The sequence below is a fragment of the Dreissena polymorpha genome, chromosome 2 (assembly GCF_020536995.1).
Source record: "Dreissena polymorpha isolate Duluth1 chromosome 2, UMN_Dpol_1.0, whole genome shotgun sequence".
Taxonomy (NCBI): Eukaryota; Metazoa; Mollusca; class Bivalvia; order Myida; family Dreissenidae; genus Dreissena; species Dreissena polymorpha.
The window spans coordinates 45461008-45478611 of NC_068356.1; the positions used below are offsets into that span (position 1 = coordinate 45461008).

A 17604-nucleotide genomic window follows, 5' to 3' on the forward strand; every position below is an offset into this window, starting at 1 on the left:
TTATAGGCTTTTAAGCTTATTGCTTTGTTTTTCCATAATTAATTTTAACAGAGTATACATGTATCTTTGCTACTGGTAATACATAGATGGAAATGGTGCAATACAAACAGCTTTTAAAGCATTGACATGTGTCAATTATCTCCACAGATTCATTGTAGGTATAATGCTTTTTCTTCCTAGTTGTTGTGTTAGTTCTTTAAGAGTTTAGTCAAAGTATAATTGATAGCTTTATTTGAAAACAAACTTGTTTGGGGGCAACCCTACAATTTCTATGATTTCATTTAACTATAAGCTTCAAATGTTGTTGTTCTCCCATTTGAGATGGAAAGCCATGAAGTGAAGAAATCTGTCATTAAGTGTTCAAAGATAGGACCAACTCCTCCTTTGGGGAGATTTCTTTTGATCACTGCCATTTAGCTTACAGCTAATAGAGGATCATTAATAAAAGTGTAGAACGTTTGATGTTTCATCTCACTTTGATGTTGAATGAAAATTGATCTTTAATATAAAAAAGGACAATTGATAAAACTTGATTTTGCATTGTCCATCTAAATCTATCACAGTGTTGATGTTGTGTTTGTGTGGTGAGCCATTAATTTCACATTTACCATGAATGAAAAGAAATCTGTTCTTTGAGATGAAATGCTGAAATCTGATTTTATTACTTTGTAGCAGTTTGCTATCTTGTTAACTCTCAGAAACAAATATTCTACTCTCATTGAAATTGGGATTAAAAACAATACTTGGCCATTATTGGGACATTAAATGCTTATAACAATCTGTTAAATGCTGTTTGATTGGTGTTTGAAATCTCTGAATTCAAAGGCTTCTATTTGACATGCTAACTTTTATAAATTGAACATCAAGTGTGCAGTTCAAAGGGAATGAACAATGTGCTGGTGGACTGATCTAGATTACAATATCAGCATCAAAGGGTGGCCACAGCTGAGTAGAAATTGCCTCTCTTGATGTCCTGCCTCTGACTTAAACAAGGGACTGGCCAACACTTTGGTGATTTCCCTTGATGAACAGATCAAAGTAGATGGAGGATATGAACTTTAAGAACAAAGATAGCAATTATGGGCAAATGTTTGAATGTTTAGTTTAGCCACTGGGTGTGGTGTTGGTATTGTAAGCATTTCATGGCTGTTAATTATATTGGTACATTCAGGTTTGTTATTTAAAATCTTTGTGTGAATAGTTATAATTATAGACGTTGATGGATATGTAATCAAAACATGGCCTACCTTGTTGTTGCAGAACGAAGGTCACGAAACCTTAGACCGGTCAAATGTATCAAATACATCAATAAAAAACAACACGACATCTACCTCGTTACCTCCCCTCCTCACCTCCTCGTTCATTGAAGAGGAGAATGCAGATTCTATATTAGATGAGCATTGCTCGAGGATATGGGAGCGGTCGGCTCAGCAGACACCTAGCCGGTCTCCAGGCAGACACTCCCCGCACTCAAAATCTCCAGACCGATTTCGGAAACCTTTACCTCATTCAGGCAGTGCTAGTATGTCTGGAACATTACAACATGTGCGCTCGTCGCAGAGTAAAAAACGGACTAACATGTCACATTCCATGTCATCATTTGACAGCGGAATGGGCGACGATCTTAATAAGTGTGTAGAAACACATAAGCATATTCATCATCATCACCACCACCATCACGAGAAACAACAGAGAAAGAACAAACAGAGGCTGGAGTTGCAGGCGCAGCAGCACAGCATGGTGTGTTGGGGGGACGGCACAGCACAACACCATGGCGTGCGCAGCGCGCGTCAAAAGGCTCGTGTCAGCTCAGATGTGTGCAGTAACCTGGACAGCGGAATAAGCATGGTGGAGTCATGCCCAGCCACTCAGGATCTTGCCATAGACCCAGCACAGACAAAGTATGTATATGAGAAACACTCTGGGAAAATGGGGCTTTATGCATGTGTGTGAAGTTTTGTCCCATATTAGTCTGTGCAGTCCGCACAGGCTAATCATGGACAACCCTTTCCACTTTTATGGAATATGTTTGAAAGAAGTCTCTTCTTAACTACAATCCAGTTTAGAGGGAAAGTGACATTTCTGATTAGCCTGTGCAGACTGCACTTGCATTAAAACCCGTTTTCCCAGCCTTAGAGTTTAGTTTAAAATCTTAAATGATTTGACCTGTGTACATTTTTGTGAAAGATTGAAATCAAATTAATATGTTAGACTAGCAATCGGCCTGACCTCATGTTTCCCTTATCTGTGGCTTTTGTCTAGTTAAAACGGTGCAGCACACTTAATAAAGAATGGTCTGTATAGCAATTAACAAGCCCTCGTTGGGATTTTTTCCTGTCTGTTGGAAATTGTTGAAAATTTGAAAGTATATGCATGCTTTATTTTCAATGGCAATTTAGCAAATGATTAACCTGGGAAATGATTAGACATTTCATTAATAATTTTATGCAGTATAAATTCATCATTCTTGGAAAGTGCATCGAACTTGAGCTATAATGGATTAAATATGTACTTGCTTGGTATATCTGGGATTTCTTTCTTGATCGTGTGTACTTGTATATTATAAATTCTTGTTTCATAAAGTGCCTGATTGGTTCGTGAAATGACATAATGGAAAATGGCTTTGCTTATCCGATGTCAATGGTTGGGAAAAACTATTTGAAAATATATTCCACAAGACATAGTTTTTAGGTACCTTGAGACATTTTTAAATATTTTAATTTTTTACAAACACTATATCAATGCTTGCTTCACTGTGTAGTGTTGAACTTCAGTTGTAAAACTGGCTGTTCAATTTTGGTGTAACTGCAATTTTAATTTAATTGCTCGGCAAGTAGACTGGTACAATAGATGGCAAAGCAAGATGTGGCTTTTATCTGTAATTGGCAAGGCTTTATAGGTAACCCCGCCAGTCACCACATTATTCAATAACTCAATAATAAAGCTTTCAAGTGAATAAATTAAACTGACTACGGAAAAGCAAATACTTGAAATGTAGCTGTGGCAGAAAGGCTCTTTTGTCAATGATGAAAAATGCAAACACAAATCTTTATCTAAAGAATGGTTTCAGTCTGCACTTATGGCATTTTTTGTAATAAATTTCTTTTAGTATTCATGGACAATTTTGGATTATGTTTTTCTATGAAATCGTTAAAAAAAGTCTTTCATTGTTTTGTTCTTCATTAATATCTGAAGACTGATTTGATAATCTGTATTTTATAGTTCTCAATGTATTTATGGATGCCTTGTGTCTCTCTCCCACCACGAATCCCTGGGTCTATAATCAGTGTAGGAAGGACAAAATATGCATATGTTTCTGAATCTGTTTTACAAAACACAAGAAAGAATGTCTCTGTTTTCTAAGGCAATTGGATTCATTAGCTCTAACAGACCCGTTTAATGATTCACCTTGCTTAATCTAAAACAACTGCACTGCAACAAACACATGTACTGAATCAATGCTTTTTTTGTTTCGGCCACCAGGGTACAGAGCCAAATCCTGTTGTCTGTAATTAAATGATCATTAAGTAGGATTTTTCGTAACAGTTTATTTACCAATTTTACCTGTTTATTGTTTGAAGTTTTTTTGGCAAAACATTATTTAACAGAAGGTTTAAAAGTTAAGGATTATGGGTCTCGCTTGATATATGACTAAAACTTTACAAAACATTGTCAGCGCCTTGTCTGTAATTTGTATTTAGTAAACAAAGGTTAAATTTCAATAAAAATATGTGGTATTCACAGCCCGTACTTTGATAAATGCAGGCGAGATGAAATCTGAGCTGCGCATGTGAAACATAGCTGTTAAAGAACTGAGACTTTGTACAGTGTAACCCGTAGTTAATTTAACATGAATGACGCCTAATTACACTGCTCCGATTTCAAAGGGCTTTATGTTAGTATTGAAAGAAGACTGTTTGAATATTTGCCCATAAAAGCTGAATTTTAAATAGCGCGAGTGGTAGAGTATTTATTTTGTGTTTTTCTTTGTTGTTTGTGCTCCACAACACTATCAATGTAGGGGAAGATGGATTTTATATGAATTATCAGTGTCTGTAAAAGCTTCTGCAAAAACATAACACGAGCATGAAAGTTATCAGTTACAATCTATTAGGTCTTCATGAAGCAGATTAAATTGCTAACAAAATAATTTTATTGGCAATTCTTTTGTGAATGTTAGACTGGCAGTGTTTTTGCAATTAGAGTCTGCAACTTCAGGGAGATAATTACACAGGCAGTCCAGGTTTTAAGCTTGAAGATGTAAGAAACAGCTCAAACATTAGAGGCTGTGTCCCTTTAGATGATATTTACAGACAAAACATCAAAAAGCTTTTTTCGAATGCAGCATATGACTCTGTGAGATCTCAAGCTGAGAGCTTGAGCCGGGATGAGGTGCTGTTGGCATAAAACACCCTGAAAAAACACAAGGCAGCTTTGAGGTGGGATTGGGCTTTGAAACATGAAAATGGGAGGCTTCTCATCAAAGGGTTGCCTCATTAATAGGCAAGATCTTGGGCCCCTTTCATCTTTTATCATGCACAATTTGCTGTATACTGAAATAATTGATCTTCTCAGAGGCTTGTATAGGTTTGAACATGGTGTTAATCAGATTGAATGGTAATGGAAAATTTAAAACTCATCTGCTTAAAACTGCTCATGGTGATTTTGATCCATTTTCAGCTATCAATTACAACATTTTGGTTTCACTCAATGTAAAATTGATTTCAACCATATTGGCGTTGAAAAGTTGATTTGTGTTTAACACTAATGTCAATCTTGCTTCTTTTAGCTGTTATCTAATTCAGATTATATAGACGTCTGAGATGTAATAATTTCATATTTCTTTACACCATTTTGAACTGAAATGGGTTTCATTCAACAGTTTCATGTCTTTTTTATACATGAATTTCTCTTGATACAGTAAATTTAAATATTGTAGTTCTCATTGATTTTTTACAAGTGCTCCCTAATTCAAAACTTTGATAAACTTCAAATCTTTTCTTTTGATAAAACTCCCATATTAAAGCAGGCCTGGTTGAAATTAATATCCTGAAACACCCTGTGTGGCCTCAATGTCTCAGATAGCTCAATGGTAACACAAGCCCCTATGAACTGATGGAATTGCAAGTTCATTACCCAGAGTTCCTCTGTGCCTTGCTCTGTGTAAACTGGGCTTAATGCATTTGGGTATAGTTTCAACCATAGATTAGCCTGTGTAGTCCCCACAGGCTAATCGGGTCCGACACTTTGTACCTAGAGTGGATTTTTGTTTTAAAGAGACTTCCTTTAAATGAAAAATACCATAAAAGTGGAAATTGTAGTCTCTGATTAGCCTGTGCAAACTGCACAAGCTAATGTGGAACACTTAATGCATATGCATTTAACCTCATTGTCCTAGAGGAAGGCTCAAGTTCATAACACAGAGTTCCTTTATTTCTGTATTCCTCAGGGTCAATCTATCCTTTGTAATATTGATACAGTGGCATGTTGGTTAGGTTTACTTAATAAAGTGAGCATCTCTAATTCTGATTTGGATGCTGTTGGTTGTGCTTTAGTTTAAACTGCATATGTTGGCACAGTATTGAAAAATCCATTTGATTGTTACAAGCTGAAATGAAATTTTGCTTCATTTTAAATTCAGTTCGAAGCTGTAAATTAGAATATTCATTGGCCCTGATGGCTTGAAAGATTTATGTTTGAAAACATTATAGTTTAAAGCTGAACACTTGGGTATTTTTAGTTGATGAGTACAGACAGGGAATGCTCTAATGTGCCCTAGATGAATACAGAGACAGCAGTTCAGCATGAATAGCGATTAATGTTAGGCTGCATGATAATTAATTCGGCAGTTAATTTAAGTTTTATATGGCCTAGCTGGATTGTAATGAACTCAGGAGCACATAAAAAGCGGCATCAAATACTTGAGAAATATGGGTGTATGGAAAACCGAAGTCTCTGTCGATCAAGTGCTGCTTAAGTGCGAGCCTTTCCTGAGATTTCTCTGCATTCTGCTTTCAATAGATCATTACTGCGGCTCCAGAATAGATATTATAGATACAAAGGGTTATCAAACTTCACGAGCACTGGTGCATGTGGCTACATATGTTTTCAAGTCCTTGTGCTGATCTATCGTGACTGGCCTGGGTTTTGCCAAGTTTTCTCCAAGAATTGGCCTGGGTTTTGAAACCATTTTGTGATTAATTAAAGGCTTTTGTAGAGACCAGAAAGTACCCACAAGTATGCAAACAAAGCACCAAGTTTATTTATATTATGGAAGTTTTTTTATGTTCTGTTCCATTTGCATAACTTAATGGTAGAATTTTATTTCTCGAGGTATACAAATCAGGTACTTTGGTTCAAAAACATTTTTATATTTAAGAGGTATGCAGATATAGAATTTTTACAGTTTAGTCTTAACAAAAACTGGTCTCATTTTTTGGTATATATATATGAAGGAAAAAATATTATTATTATTTTATTATCTTAGTTTATGACTATCATAGATGGTCATGGTTCATACACGTATGAAATAAAAATGTAACTTAGTAGCAGTAAAGTACTTTCAAGATGATTAATCTTAAATCTCTGCCTTGCTTTTAAACTACTTTTATGGGTTTTGTTGGTGGTGTAATTTCAAACCTTTCCCTGCAATAAACGTTAATATGTGACAGTCAAACTGGATCACTTCAAATTACAAGCCAGCGAAATCTGTATTTCAAACAGAGCATACATTGAAAACAATATTGGGAGAATTAACAACAGCTTTATATGCTTCAAAGCCTCTCTTCATTACTATGTAATTCTCTCTTTTATGATGTGGGGAAAATTAAGGCCTGTGTGTTGATTTGAAATTTAACCGAATAAATATTTGAATGTGATGCTTTGAAGTACACATCAAAGGGGAGATTACAAGTGCGAGTGTGTACATCAAAGCAGTTGAGGGGAACAGCTGGCTACTAGAGGCAGGGTGTATTGATCCCTTGCTGATAACACTGCACTCCACTGCCTGGCCTAGCGGCAATGGGGCCTACACGTCACAACAGGATTCGGGGTCTGGGAAAACAGAGCTTAATGCATGTGCGTCAAGTGCTGTCCCTGATTAGCCTGTGCAGTCTGCAAAAGCTATTAAGGGACGACACTTGCTTATTTATATATATTTTTTCATTTAAAGGGGGTCTCTTTTTAATCAAAATTTAGTTAAATGGGAAAGTGTTGTCCTTGAATAGCCTGTGCAGATTACACACAACAGTATGCACATGCATTTAGCCCTTTTTTCTTGAACGAGGCTTATATGGGCAGTAGACACTGCTTATCACCTCAATTCTTATACAACTACAACCTTTGTCAACTGGAATAAGATTCAATGTTCACCTTATATTGAAATCGATACATCTCTGACTTTTATCTGCTTCTTTTAACATGAAGTAATGTGTTTTGTATTCAATTGAATATTTTAGTAGTATTAATTATTCCATAATCTCTTTGGTGTCATAGTCAGAAGGCTTCCATATTTTCTGTCAAGGCATGGATTTAATTATTCAAGATTTATTATAAATGGCTTCAATTTGTTTTAACAAAATGATATGGCCCACTTGCAGAAACAGAGAAAATGCTTGTGAGATATTGATCCAGCATTTGTTACTTTGTATCTGTGACCCCATCCCAACCTTTCTCCCTCTGCTTCTATGATTCATTAATGAACATCTTGTCTTTGATGTTTTGTTAAACATTCAGCTTTGATGTTTGATGCTAAAAAATTGTGTAAATAATGGGGATAATTAATGTTTGGTTTTCTGTACAATGAATTGTTTTGATCTCAGATAATAAAGCCCATGCATAGTGCCAAAAGAAAAGATAAAGGCACTTATTTAATTAATATGGACTACAATATGATATTAGGATCAAAACGCTGAGCATTGTTTCCCCATCAAACTTAGTGATATTTGAAGCCACTCAAAAGGAAGCAACTTCAAACACTTTGTGAGTCATTAAGGCAGCCGCTGTTTAGATTGCTGATCAAACAAAATAAACCATGCATTAGTCTGTATGTCGCAATCCAGAATCTCACACTCCAGCTGAGCAATGCACCATTAATTTAAGACTGCAGATTATGTAAGAGAATAAAGGGATTCTTCTGATAGATAACAAAGCTGGTTAATGGGGAACCACTGGCTGTCAAAGAAGTCTTGTACAGTTTTGGTCACTGCTTGGAGATAATCTCCCCAGAGCCTTGTTCTTGGAGAACTGAGCTTAACTCTTTCAGTGCTGGAACCAAATTTTGATGGCCTTTGCAAACAGTTTGGATCCAGATGAGACGCCACAAAATGTGGCGTCTCATCAGGATCCAAACTGTTTGCTATTCTGATAGTATTCTTTGAAAAAAATCGAAGAAAATGCTAATTTTAGAAATTCAGCAGATGACATTTTTGCAGACGACAAATTTCCCAGCATGCAAAGGGTTAATACAAGTGCGTAAAGTGTCCTCCCAGATTAGCCTGTGCATAAGTCTGTGCACAGGCATATCAAAAAGGACACTTTCTGCTTACATAAAAAAAATGAAGAAGTTTTCTTCTAAATCTGGTGAAGATGGAAAGTGTCATTCCTGATAAGTCTGTGTGGACTGCGCAGGCTAATCTGGGACAACGCCTCACACACAGGCAATAAGTTGTTCCCAGAGCAAGGTTTCCCCAGGTTAGAGACACACAGCCAGGGGCTTATCAGCCCTCAGGTTGACTATGATGGCCAGCCTTGCCCTGATCAATACTTCTTGCTCAGAGGTGTGAGAAATGGTTGATAATCATTTCAACCTTTGATGATAACAATCACTTGAGAAGACTTCAAAAGGAATAATCTAATTTACAAGAGTGGGCACAGTGTGCAGGGATGAATGTTATCTGTAAAGAATACAAGGCGGAGAGCCTATTATGTGATACTGTTGAATGTGCAGTGTCTGATCCTGTGCTTACTAATGGAGTTGTGACATGCACAACTCTTGAACAGGATTTAAACCTAAGCTTACAACCACAGGCTCAGTGGGGAATATAGATCAAACCGTTCAGTAACTATATAAGGCAGTAATCATTTAATATTTGATTGGATTTAAGGCAATCATAATTTAATATTTGATTGGATTTTCAAATTGTTTCAGAAACATTTATTACTTTATCAATACTAATTTCAATATATAAAATTTGAGAGAATTGACACTTTCCAGATTCTGTTTAGATAGCTGCAATTTAGTAAGTTTTTATTGATCATACAAGCCTGTTAATGAAAATGTGAAATCATCTGTAATAGATAACATGCTGATAGCTGCTGGTATTATAGATATCAAACAAAGTTGAAAAGAAACTTTTAACAGATTAACATTGATCAAATTGTATTCCTGGATTTAAGATATTAGAGTCAACAGAAGTCTCTATCCAACCAATTTGTGTTGTGTCATTGTTTGAAGAGATTTCAAAATCAAATAAGCGCATGTTTAACTACTTTTAAAGAAACTTGATAAATAAATTATAAATTGTTGTCATGATGCTTGCATTTAAAAAAGAGGAGCATCATGCAAAAATGGGTATTATTCCATAGGCTGTCAGCATTTCTCCAACATGATGCTTGCATTTAAAAAAGAGCAGCATCATGCAAAAATGGGTATTATTCCATAGGCTGTCAGCATTTCTCCAAACCAGCCTCCACATTCACACAGTCTGGTAAGGAACTACCCTGTCTGTAAAAGAAGTCACACACAAGGTATCGTGGCCTCTTTAGCAGACAAGGTAGCTCCTAACCAGTCAATAGCAAATGTTCAGGCTGACTCCGAGTCATGCTGGCCGCATGTGCCATAAACTCTATTCTCACACAACGCGGCTAAAATAATTTAATAGTAACACAATGGAAGGTTCAATAGCAATGTCTATGAATTTTCTGTCTGCCTTCAGGGTGCTTCAGTGGATCATGGACAATGAAAACATGAACCGTGGCACGAGTTCAGCGTACACGGACTCAGACAGGACGAGCTCCACTCAGAAACGGTCGCACAAGTCGGCATTGACTCCTGTCCCTCAGCAACCTTACAAACACAGGTGAGTGTTCATAGGAAAGTGGGCGGCTGAATAATCATGTTTCATATATCAATAACTTTAATTTAAACAAACAGCATTATGTGTTAACAAATAAAAAAATGCACCTTATAAATGACTGTTGTAATATTTGCTATTGTTAAAGTAAATCATTCTGTTTTGTTGAAGTATATTAGTTTGACTTATTATTTCTTTGAAGTTGTTAGATAAAAATTATATACATATATATATATATTAGATCATTTCCATTAATTGAATTCTCCTAACATAAATCCCCAAAGGAAGCTTTTAGTAGTTTTTGTAACGTAAATATTATTACTGAATTTCTTTAAAAAGAACTCAGTGATATTTACCTCCCTGATACATTAATTGCCTACATGATGATCATCAGATATTTTCATGTAAGATGAACATATGATTTGAAAATGATCAAAAGAAAGACTTTTTGTGGAATGGTTGGCTCGGGTTGTTTATTTCCACTGTTCTGCCTGCCTGCAGCCCAATAGAGGAATCCAATAAAGCCATTAGATTACAGTATCTGATACCAGTAAGCTGATGTGCAGATAATAATGGTCCTTAGGCTGCCAGTTATGCCGGGGATAATGTCTTAATGAATGTCTAATTTTGGAAGCAGCAGGCACTCTCTGTGAGATACAATCTCAATTAAGACTCCTGCCTAAATGAACGTGAGTTTTGCTGTGGAAAAATGGGGTCTAATGCATCTGTGTGAATTGTTGTACTAGAATAGCTTGTGCAGTCTGCACAGGCCATTCAGGAATGTTGCTTTCTGCATGTGGTATTATTTGTTCAAAGGAAATCTCTTCTAAGCAAATTTCAGTATAGCTACATTAACGCACTGTGCTACAGTTTAGGTACATTACCGCACTGTGCTACAGTTTAGGTACATTACCGCACTGTGCTACAGTTTAGGTACATTAACGCACTGTGCTACAGTTTAGGTACATTACCGCACTGTGCGCACATGCATTAAACCCTGTTTTCCCATAAAAGGCTCCGATGATCATTAAGATCTCATCAAACGAGTCGAGTTGCAAGAAAACTGGGCATTATGGATTTGCGTAAAGTGTGCAGTCTGCACAGGCTAATCAGGGACGACACTTTCTGACTAGTTTGGATTTTTGCCAAGAAGACACTTTCTGTAAACAAAAAATTATAAAAGTGGAAAGTGTCATCCCTGATTAGCCTGTGTGGACTGCACAGGCTAATCTGGGACGGCACTTAACACACATTCATTTAACCCCATTTTCACAGAACACAGCCCAAATGAACTTTTTTTCCTTTACAAATTAAAAAGACTTGCTCCATTATAAGAGATACAATTTTTCAATAGGATTTGGATATAATCCTGGTAACTGCAATCCAGCAGAAATACAAGCTTGCCAGAAATACCATGGCTGTGTGAAAGTTCCACTAACATCAAGATTTTGAAATAATAACATCAAGATTTGCACATAATAACATCAAGATTTGGACATAATAACCTCTCTTACAATGATGGCGACCATATGGGGGTCTCCCTGAATTCTGTAAACACAAGCTTCAGGGGTACAAAAACTGAGGGGCAAATAAGTGAGAGTGTGATAGCTGATGGTTTGCTGCATTCAGGGGCATATTTTATTGATAAGCATTTTGGGCTACATCACTAGAAGTGTCTTGAAACATCTTGGCACAGATTTGAGCTTTAATTTTGTTTAATTGTGCATAAATGGGAAAATTATTATTTCAGAATTTCTAAAACCTATAGATCGATTGTTTCATAAATGTTTCACTCCAAGACGAACAACAATCCTGAACAGAAAAGCATTCACTGATTAAAGAAACCCTTGTAATTGCTCACTCATTTAGTGCCCTTGTAAGCAATTGCTCATTGAGTGATGCATAATGAACAAATTACTTATTGACGTTCAAATACAAGGTTAATAATTATCTCTTCCAGTAGTTCCAAGAAGAGCAGCAGTGGTCACAGCATGAACCGGTCTGCGTCTGTTGACAGTGGGAGTCGTGTGCCGTGGGTGGGAGGGGACGCAGGCGTGATGCCCAGTCAGCCCTTCGTGCAGGACCCCTCGATGCCTCTCATGCCCCCACCAAACACTCGGGTACAGCTGGAGGAGGTCAACAGGAGACTGTACGCTGGGGACACCAGTGGGCCCATCAAGTCAAAGTATGTACCACTGGACATTGAAAACTGGTGTTTCTTGTAAAGGAGACATCCTTTAAATGAGATATTCCATAAAAACGGTAAGTGTTGTCCCTGATAAGCCTGTGCAGACTGCACAGGCTAATCTGGGACGACACTTTACACACAAGCATGAAGCCCAGTTTAATCGCCATCTGTATGCTGGAGTCTGTATGCTGGAGTTTGTATGCTGGACACAATAGCAGGCCAATCAACACAAAGTACGTCACACAGACATTTGAACTCTGCAATCTCATTGACTGTTTCAATATGATAGATTGTGTACTTTTTTCCCAGGTTTGTCTAAAATGTTACAAGCTGTGAATGTGTAAATTAAGGTTTTAAAGTTTTCTTCCCTTGCATGAGCGTGAGGCTTCATACTCACAGACGACATCTGTCTTTCAAATATTGTAAATACTGGGATATGTGTCAGTCATGGTTACCATACATCAGTCTTTGTATCATATGATATGCTTGATCACACCAGTAATTTTTGATGCAAGCAGGGTTTTCTTGATTTGAAGAAATGGACTGGCCTTCCATTTTTATGAAAAAATATGGACAAAAATGAGAGAAGAAAACATTGCTCAAAGTAAACTTTAAGTTTGGGAATATTACATCATTTTAAAGAAATTCTCTTTGGAGAAGGGGCTTTTCTCTGGGGGGGGGGGGCCTTTATAAGGCCCATGCTACAGAAAAAAAAATTGGCTAGTTCTTTCTAAAAGATTTTTGCTCTACTGTGTTGAAATATCCTCCTCATGCCCCTCCTGGTGTGTTTCAGATCCTCTGCAGGCCCCATGGCAGCCAAGGACCGGCGCCCAGTCATGTCTATCTCCATGGGCTCAGGCCAGGACATGTGCAAGTACTCCAGTACAGTGCCTGCTGACCTTGACCTCTCCACCGATAGCTTTGGGTATGACATTGTTGAACAACTTTTTGTTTTTAAGTACAGTTATTTATTATTTGTTGTAATAACATTTAAGTTTGCCTGTAAGCAGATGATCGTTATTCGGGATGTGAATTTTCCTCCGTAAAGCTGATTTCCTCCCCTTAGTTGTCAAATTAATTTTACAAATGGGTATTAACTGTTTAAGTGCTGGAACCGAAATTTGAAGGCCTTTGCAAACAGTTTGGATCCAGAACGTGGCGTCTCATCAGGATCCAAACTGTTTGCTATTCTCATAGTATTTTTTGAAAAAAAATGAGAGAAAATGCTAATTTTAGAAATTCAGTTGACAACATTTTAGCAGACGACAAATTTCCCAGCATGCAAAGGGTTAACTTTGCTGGATCTATATATAAATGAAGAGTTTACCTGAACTTCATAAGGAGGGTAGGGCATTGTCCTCCACTTAGATGGTTCTTGGTTCACACCCCTGTGAATAAAGTTTAACTTAAGTATTAGGATTTGAAAATTGTTAATTGCCTGTGCCTTTTAATTCTAAAGACATGGTCATTGACATGTAGTGTAGTCTGTCAGGATGCTTTGAAGATGTTATTTTCTCCATAGATTTCCAAGATGACTTCATGTAGTTTATAAACATGAACCATAGTCATATAAATTATTAGTGTTACTGGTGGTGGTGCAGTGTTCTAATATTGCGTTTGCTTATAGGAGAAGGGTTGGCAAGAGGACCTCGGGCAGTGGCAATACCAGCAATATGTCTGGATGCAGTCGACCTGAGGAGATCACCATCGGTTACTACTTCTGCGGGGATCCAATCCCCTACAAGACAACCATCCCTCAGTCATGTATCACCCTCGGACAGTTCAAGCAGCACAGCAAGCGTGGAAACTTCAGGTACAGCATAATTAGTTCTGACAAGATCGTGCGTTTTGATTGATGTACCCTAAGTAAGGGTTTTTAGAAAAAGGTGGATTAACTTCAGGTTATATTAGCTGTTCTATTATACCATGTCATTTAAATGCAAATTGCGCATAAATTCTGAACAAAAAAATGAACTTAAATGTTTATATCCTACATTAAAAAAAACACATACGTTAAATGTATGCTCAGATAATTATTATGAATTAATCACAGTGTTGTGTGAAGTATCTAACCAGTAGATCTGTTTATACCAGGTATTTTGTCAAGACGTTCAGCAATGATTTCGACTCTGAGGCCGTGTATGAGGAGGTACGAGAGGACCTCAAGTACCTGCCTGTCTACGACGGCAAAGTGCTTGTGAAGATCGAGCGAAAAGATGACCTCGATTCGTCGAACAAGTCATCTGGAAGTGAGAAAAAGTTCCAATCTTGAGTTGGCTTTGACGTTGTTGTGTTGTGAAAGTGTTCAAAGCCTCGGCTCACTTGATGCTGAGTAAGGGAAGTTACAAAGGACGGGAACCGTGTGGTGCTGTATGAGACCTAAGGGTTGAAGGTCAGCTTGGGGGATGAAGTTTGACAAACCTTCAGACTTGTCATATAATGGATTGTGTATGGCTTGAAAAAAGCATGAGCAGAATGGCAAAAGAGGGGTAATAGATGTTGAGGAATTATAACTTTCTGCAATAGTGAAACCATGGACATATTGGTGCTTTCAATGACAGCTTGTTTGCAAGCTAAGTCATGTTTGATTTATTCCATTTCGTTGTTTCGAGTTTCAGGACTGGAATATATTGGTAGAAAAAGGGAGAGAAAAAACATTGAATGAGAAAAAACTTTTGAGGCCGGGAAAACTAAATTTGGAGAACAAAAGCTGTTGCAATATAAACATTCATAGATTTAGTGTATAGAACAATGTACAGTTTGTATCATGCAGACACTAAAATACTTGTGATGTTTGCTATATTAAGACATAATATGAAGCAAAAATGAATCTTATTTATTTATGTTAGTTGTTGTTCTGTTTTAAGGCAAATAACTTTTAAAAGTTGTGTTAAATATGGGTGATTGTTTGATGTCAGCCATATTTATAAAATAGTGGAGACCTTTGTTGTTAATATATGTTCGTGTAATGTTTACTGGTCAAATATAGTGCTATTTAAAACTGAACTGCTGATTCATCAAGATATTGATTAATTCAGGATAACATAAGTGGTAACTAGTCAAAGCTTAAATTTGAATAAGTTTTGTTCAAAGATTACTCACAAAGTAGATAACAAAACTGTTTTTATCTATTAAACAGGTGTAAGACTGATGTACTAGTAATTGTATGTAAACATGGTGTATTCATCATTTTGAAACACTGCAGATGTAAATTAAATTGATTACTATTTATAACATTCCAGCTGTTTTCATTCGTGGACTTTTGTGTTTTGTCCCATTGCATAACACCAATCTCTTGTTATCATTTTAATGAAAACATTTGTACTTGTCATTTTTCAAGCAACGTCCTAACCTATGTATTTTTAGTGTTCGCCATAATGACTTTCACAGAAATGTAAGCATTTTAAAGACTTGTTTTTTTTAAAGATAACAGGCATATTTTAATTATCTAATATAACTTTAATGTGAAATGTTCTATGTAATTAAGTTGGTGCTACTGATTTACAATGTTATTTCACCTACCCTGCTCAGTTGACATCATTCTTCACTGCTGTATTCAAGCAATCCCAATCTATATCAACATTATGGGCCGTGCTCTGTGAACAGGCGGTTGAATTCACGTGTGTTAAGTGTGGTCCCAGATTAACCTGTGCAGTCCATACAGGCTGATCAGAGATGACATTTATTTATAATATGCTTAAAGAAAGTCTCTTCTTAGGCTACTGTCTGTATTTTTGTTATAAACAGTTCCATGAAGACAAGTAACAGCATTATTGCAGAATTATGGCGACATTGCTTTCAGAAATATTGATTCAAACTCGTGGAGAATACCTCTTTTCAGTGAGAATAATTTTTTCAGTGTAAGGTACTGGTCACGTTTCAGTGAACTAAAATCATGTATTGATTGTTTTGTAGCTATCATTTATTACATTTAATCAATCAAATATTGACCCAATTGTCAGATTTATGCTTGTTACCATTATAAAGGAATGTTGTTATTCAAGGGCATACAGTAAGCATTAGTTACGTTCATTTTTTTAACGGTTAAAATTTTATTTGCACAGTTTGTGACTGCAAATAATTGCATATCAGAGGTTGTATAAACTGTGGTATCTGATATAGATGTTTGAAGCTAATACAACAGTTTCATTAACAGCTCCAGAGATATTGATTGTAGCATCATCATCATCATCAATAACAACATTTGTAATACCTCAGGAACCATTCTTGGTGTGTGTTTACTTGGAAAGTACCACACTGTTTTCAGCATGTGGAATATTGCCTGTGCGTTTTAAAATTGTTTTTATTCGTTCTCAATGAAAATTTATAAAAAACATATGATGGACTTTGTTTTTAATGTGCTACTACAGTATTGGCAAGCATTTCAACAAATCTGGTTGGCCAATAAAAAGAGATTCTGCTTCCATTTTGAGTAAAACTGTCATTTTATTAATTCACTTCATAGTTTATAAATTGTTTAACACTAATGACTGTTATAAATTAACGAAAGCAAATGTTTTACAATGGTAAATTGAATAGTTTTACAATTAAAATGTCTTGAATCTTAATTTAAGTATAAAAAGCATGAACATTGAAATGTTGGAAAATTTCATGGACACCAGTTTTGATTAATGTGTGCATAATTAGGGTACAAAACAAAGTGTTCTTAAATAAGTTTAGTGTAACCTCTTGGTTGTTTTTTTTAATCTTTTAAATATTTCTTATCTCTCAATGCCTTACAGTTTGTTCATTTTACTGTGGCATGTGTGCGAAGGATTTATGTTGTTCTTATTTTAATTACAATCTAACATTTTCCTCAGTAAAATATGGAAATTTTTACTAATAGTATATAACTTTCTGGTAAATCTTTTGGCTCCTGTCAAAAAATGTACACTACACTTTTCAAGTCAGTTTCTCTATACATTTGTATATTCGATAAAATTATCATGTAAATATAGGCCAGACATTATAAACTTCATGAATTAAAATGTTCATTTAGTTGAAAGAGAAGCATGGCACGGTGGTATCTACTGAATAGGATGCAAAAGTTATTAAGCTATTCTAAAAAAAATAATTGGGGTTCGTTCACTTTCTATCAAAATAAAAACTGTTACTTTGGGTTACACAATACCATGCTTGCTATAGGTTGTTCTACTCACTGTGATGTTGATTTGGCAGTGTCTAGAATGCTGATGATTACATTCTGTGGTGTTGATCAAGGGTTACCATATTACTGTATCTGTATTGGTGATCCACTGGGCCGCGTACTTGTCTGTGATTTCCTATTTAATTGTCATGTATTTGCAACTTTGACTGAATAAATCTTAAGTGTCAATAATAACC

The 17604-nt window shown here is 36.2% G+C and overlaps 1 protein-coding gene across 5 annotated transcripts in view; it reads left to right on the forward strand.

Moving 5' to 3' along the window:
- Positions 1–16597, forward strand: part of LOC127866892 (axin-1-like) — a 29108-nt gene extending 12511 nt beyond the window's left edge. For 4 of the 5 annotated variants that reach the window (XM_052407736.1, XM_052407738.1, XM_052407739.1 and 1 more), the window contains exons 6-11: positions 1261–1901; positions 9936–10079; positions 12034–12258; positions 13055–13186; positions 13889–14074; positions 14356–16597. In XM_052407736.1, the coding sequence (XP_052263696.1) occupies positions 1261–1901; positions 9936–10079; positions 12034–12258; positions 13055–13186; positions 13889–14074; positions 14356–14533 (1506 nt within the window). In that variant the 3' untranslated portion in view covers positions 14534–16597. The remainder of the gene's footprint in view (positions 1–1260; positions 1902–9935; positions 10080–12033; positions 12259–13054; positions 13187–13888; positions 14075–14355) is intronic. The other variant, XM_052407741.1, reaches the window with a different exon arrangement.
- The last annotated feature ends 1007 nt before the right edge of the window (positions 16598–17604 follow it).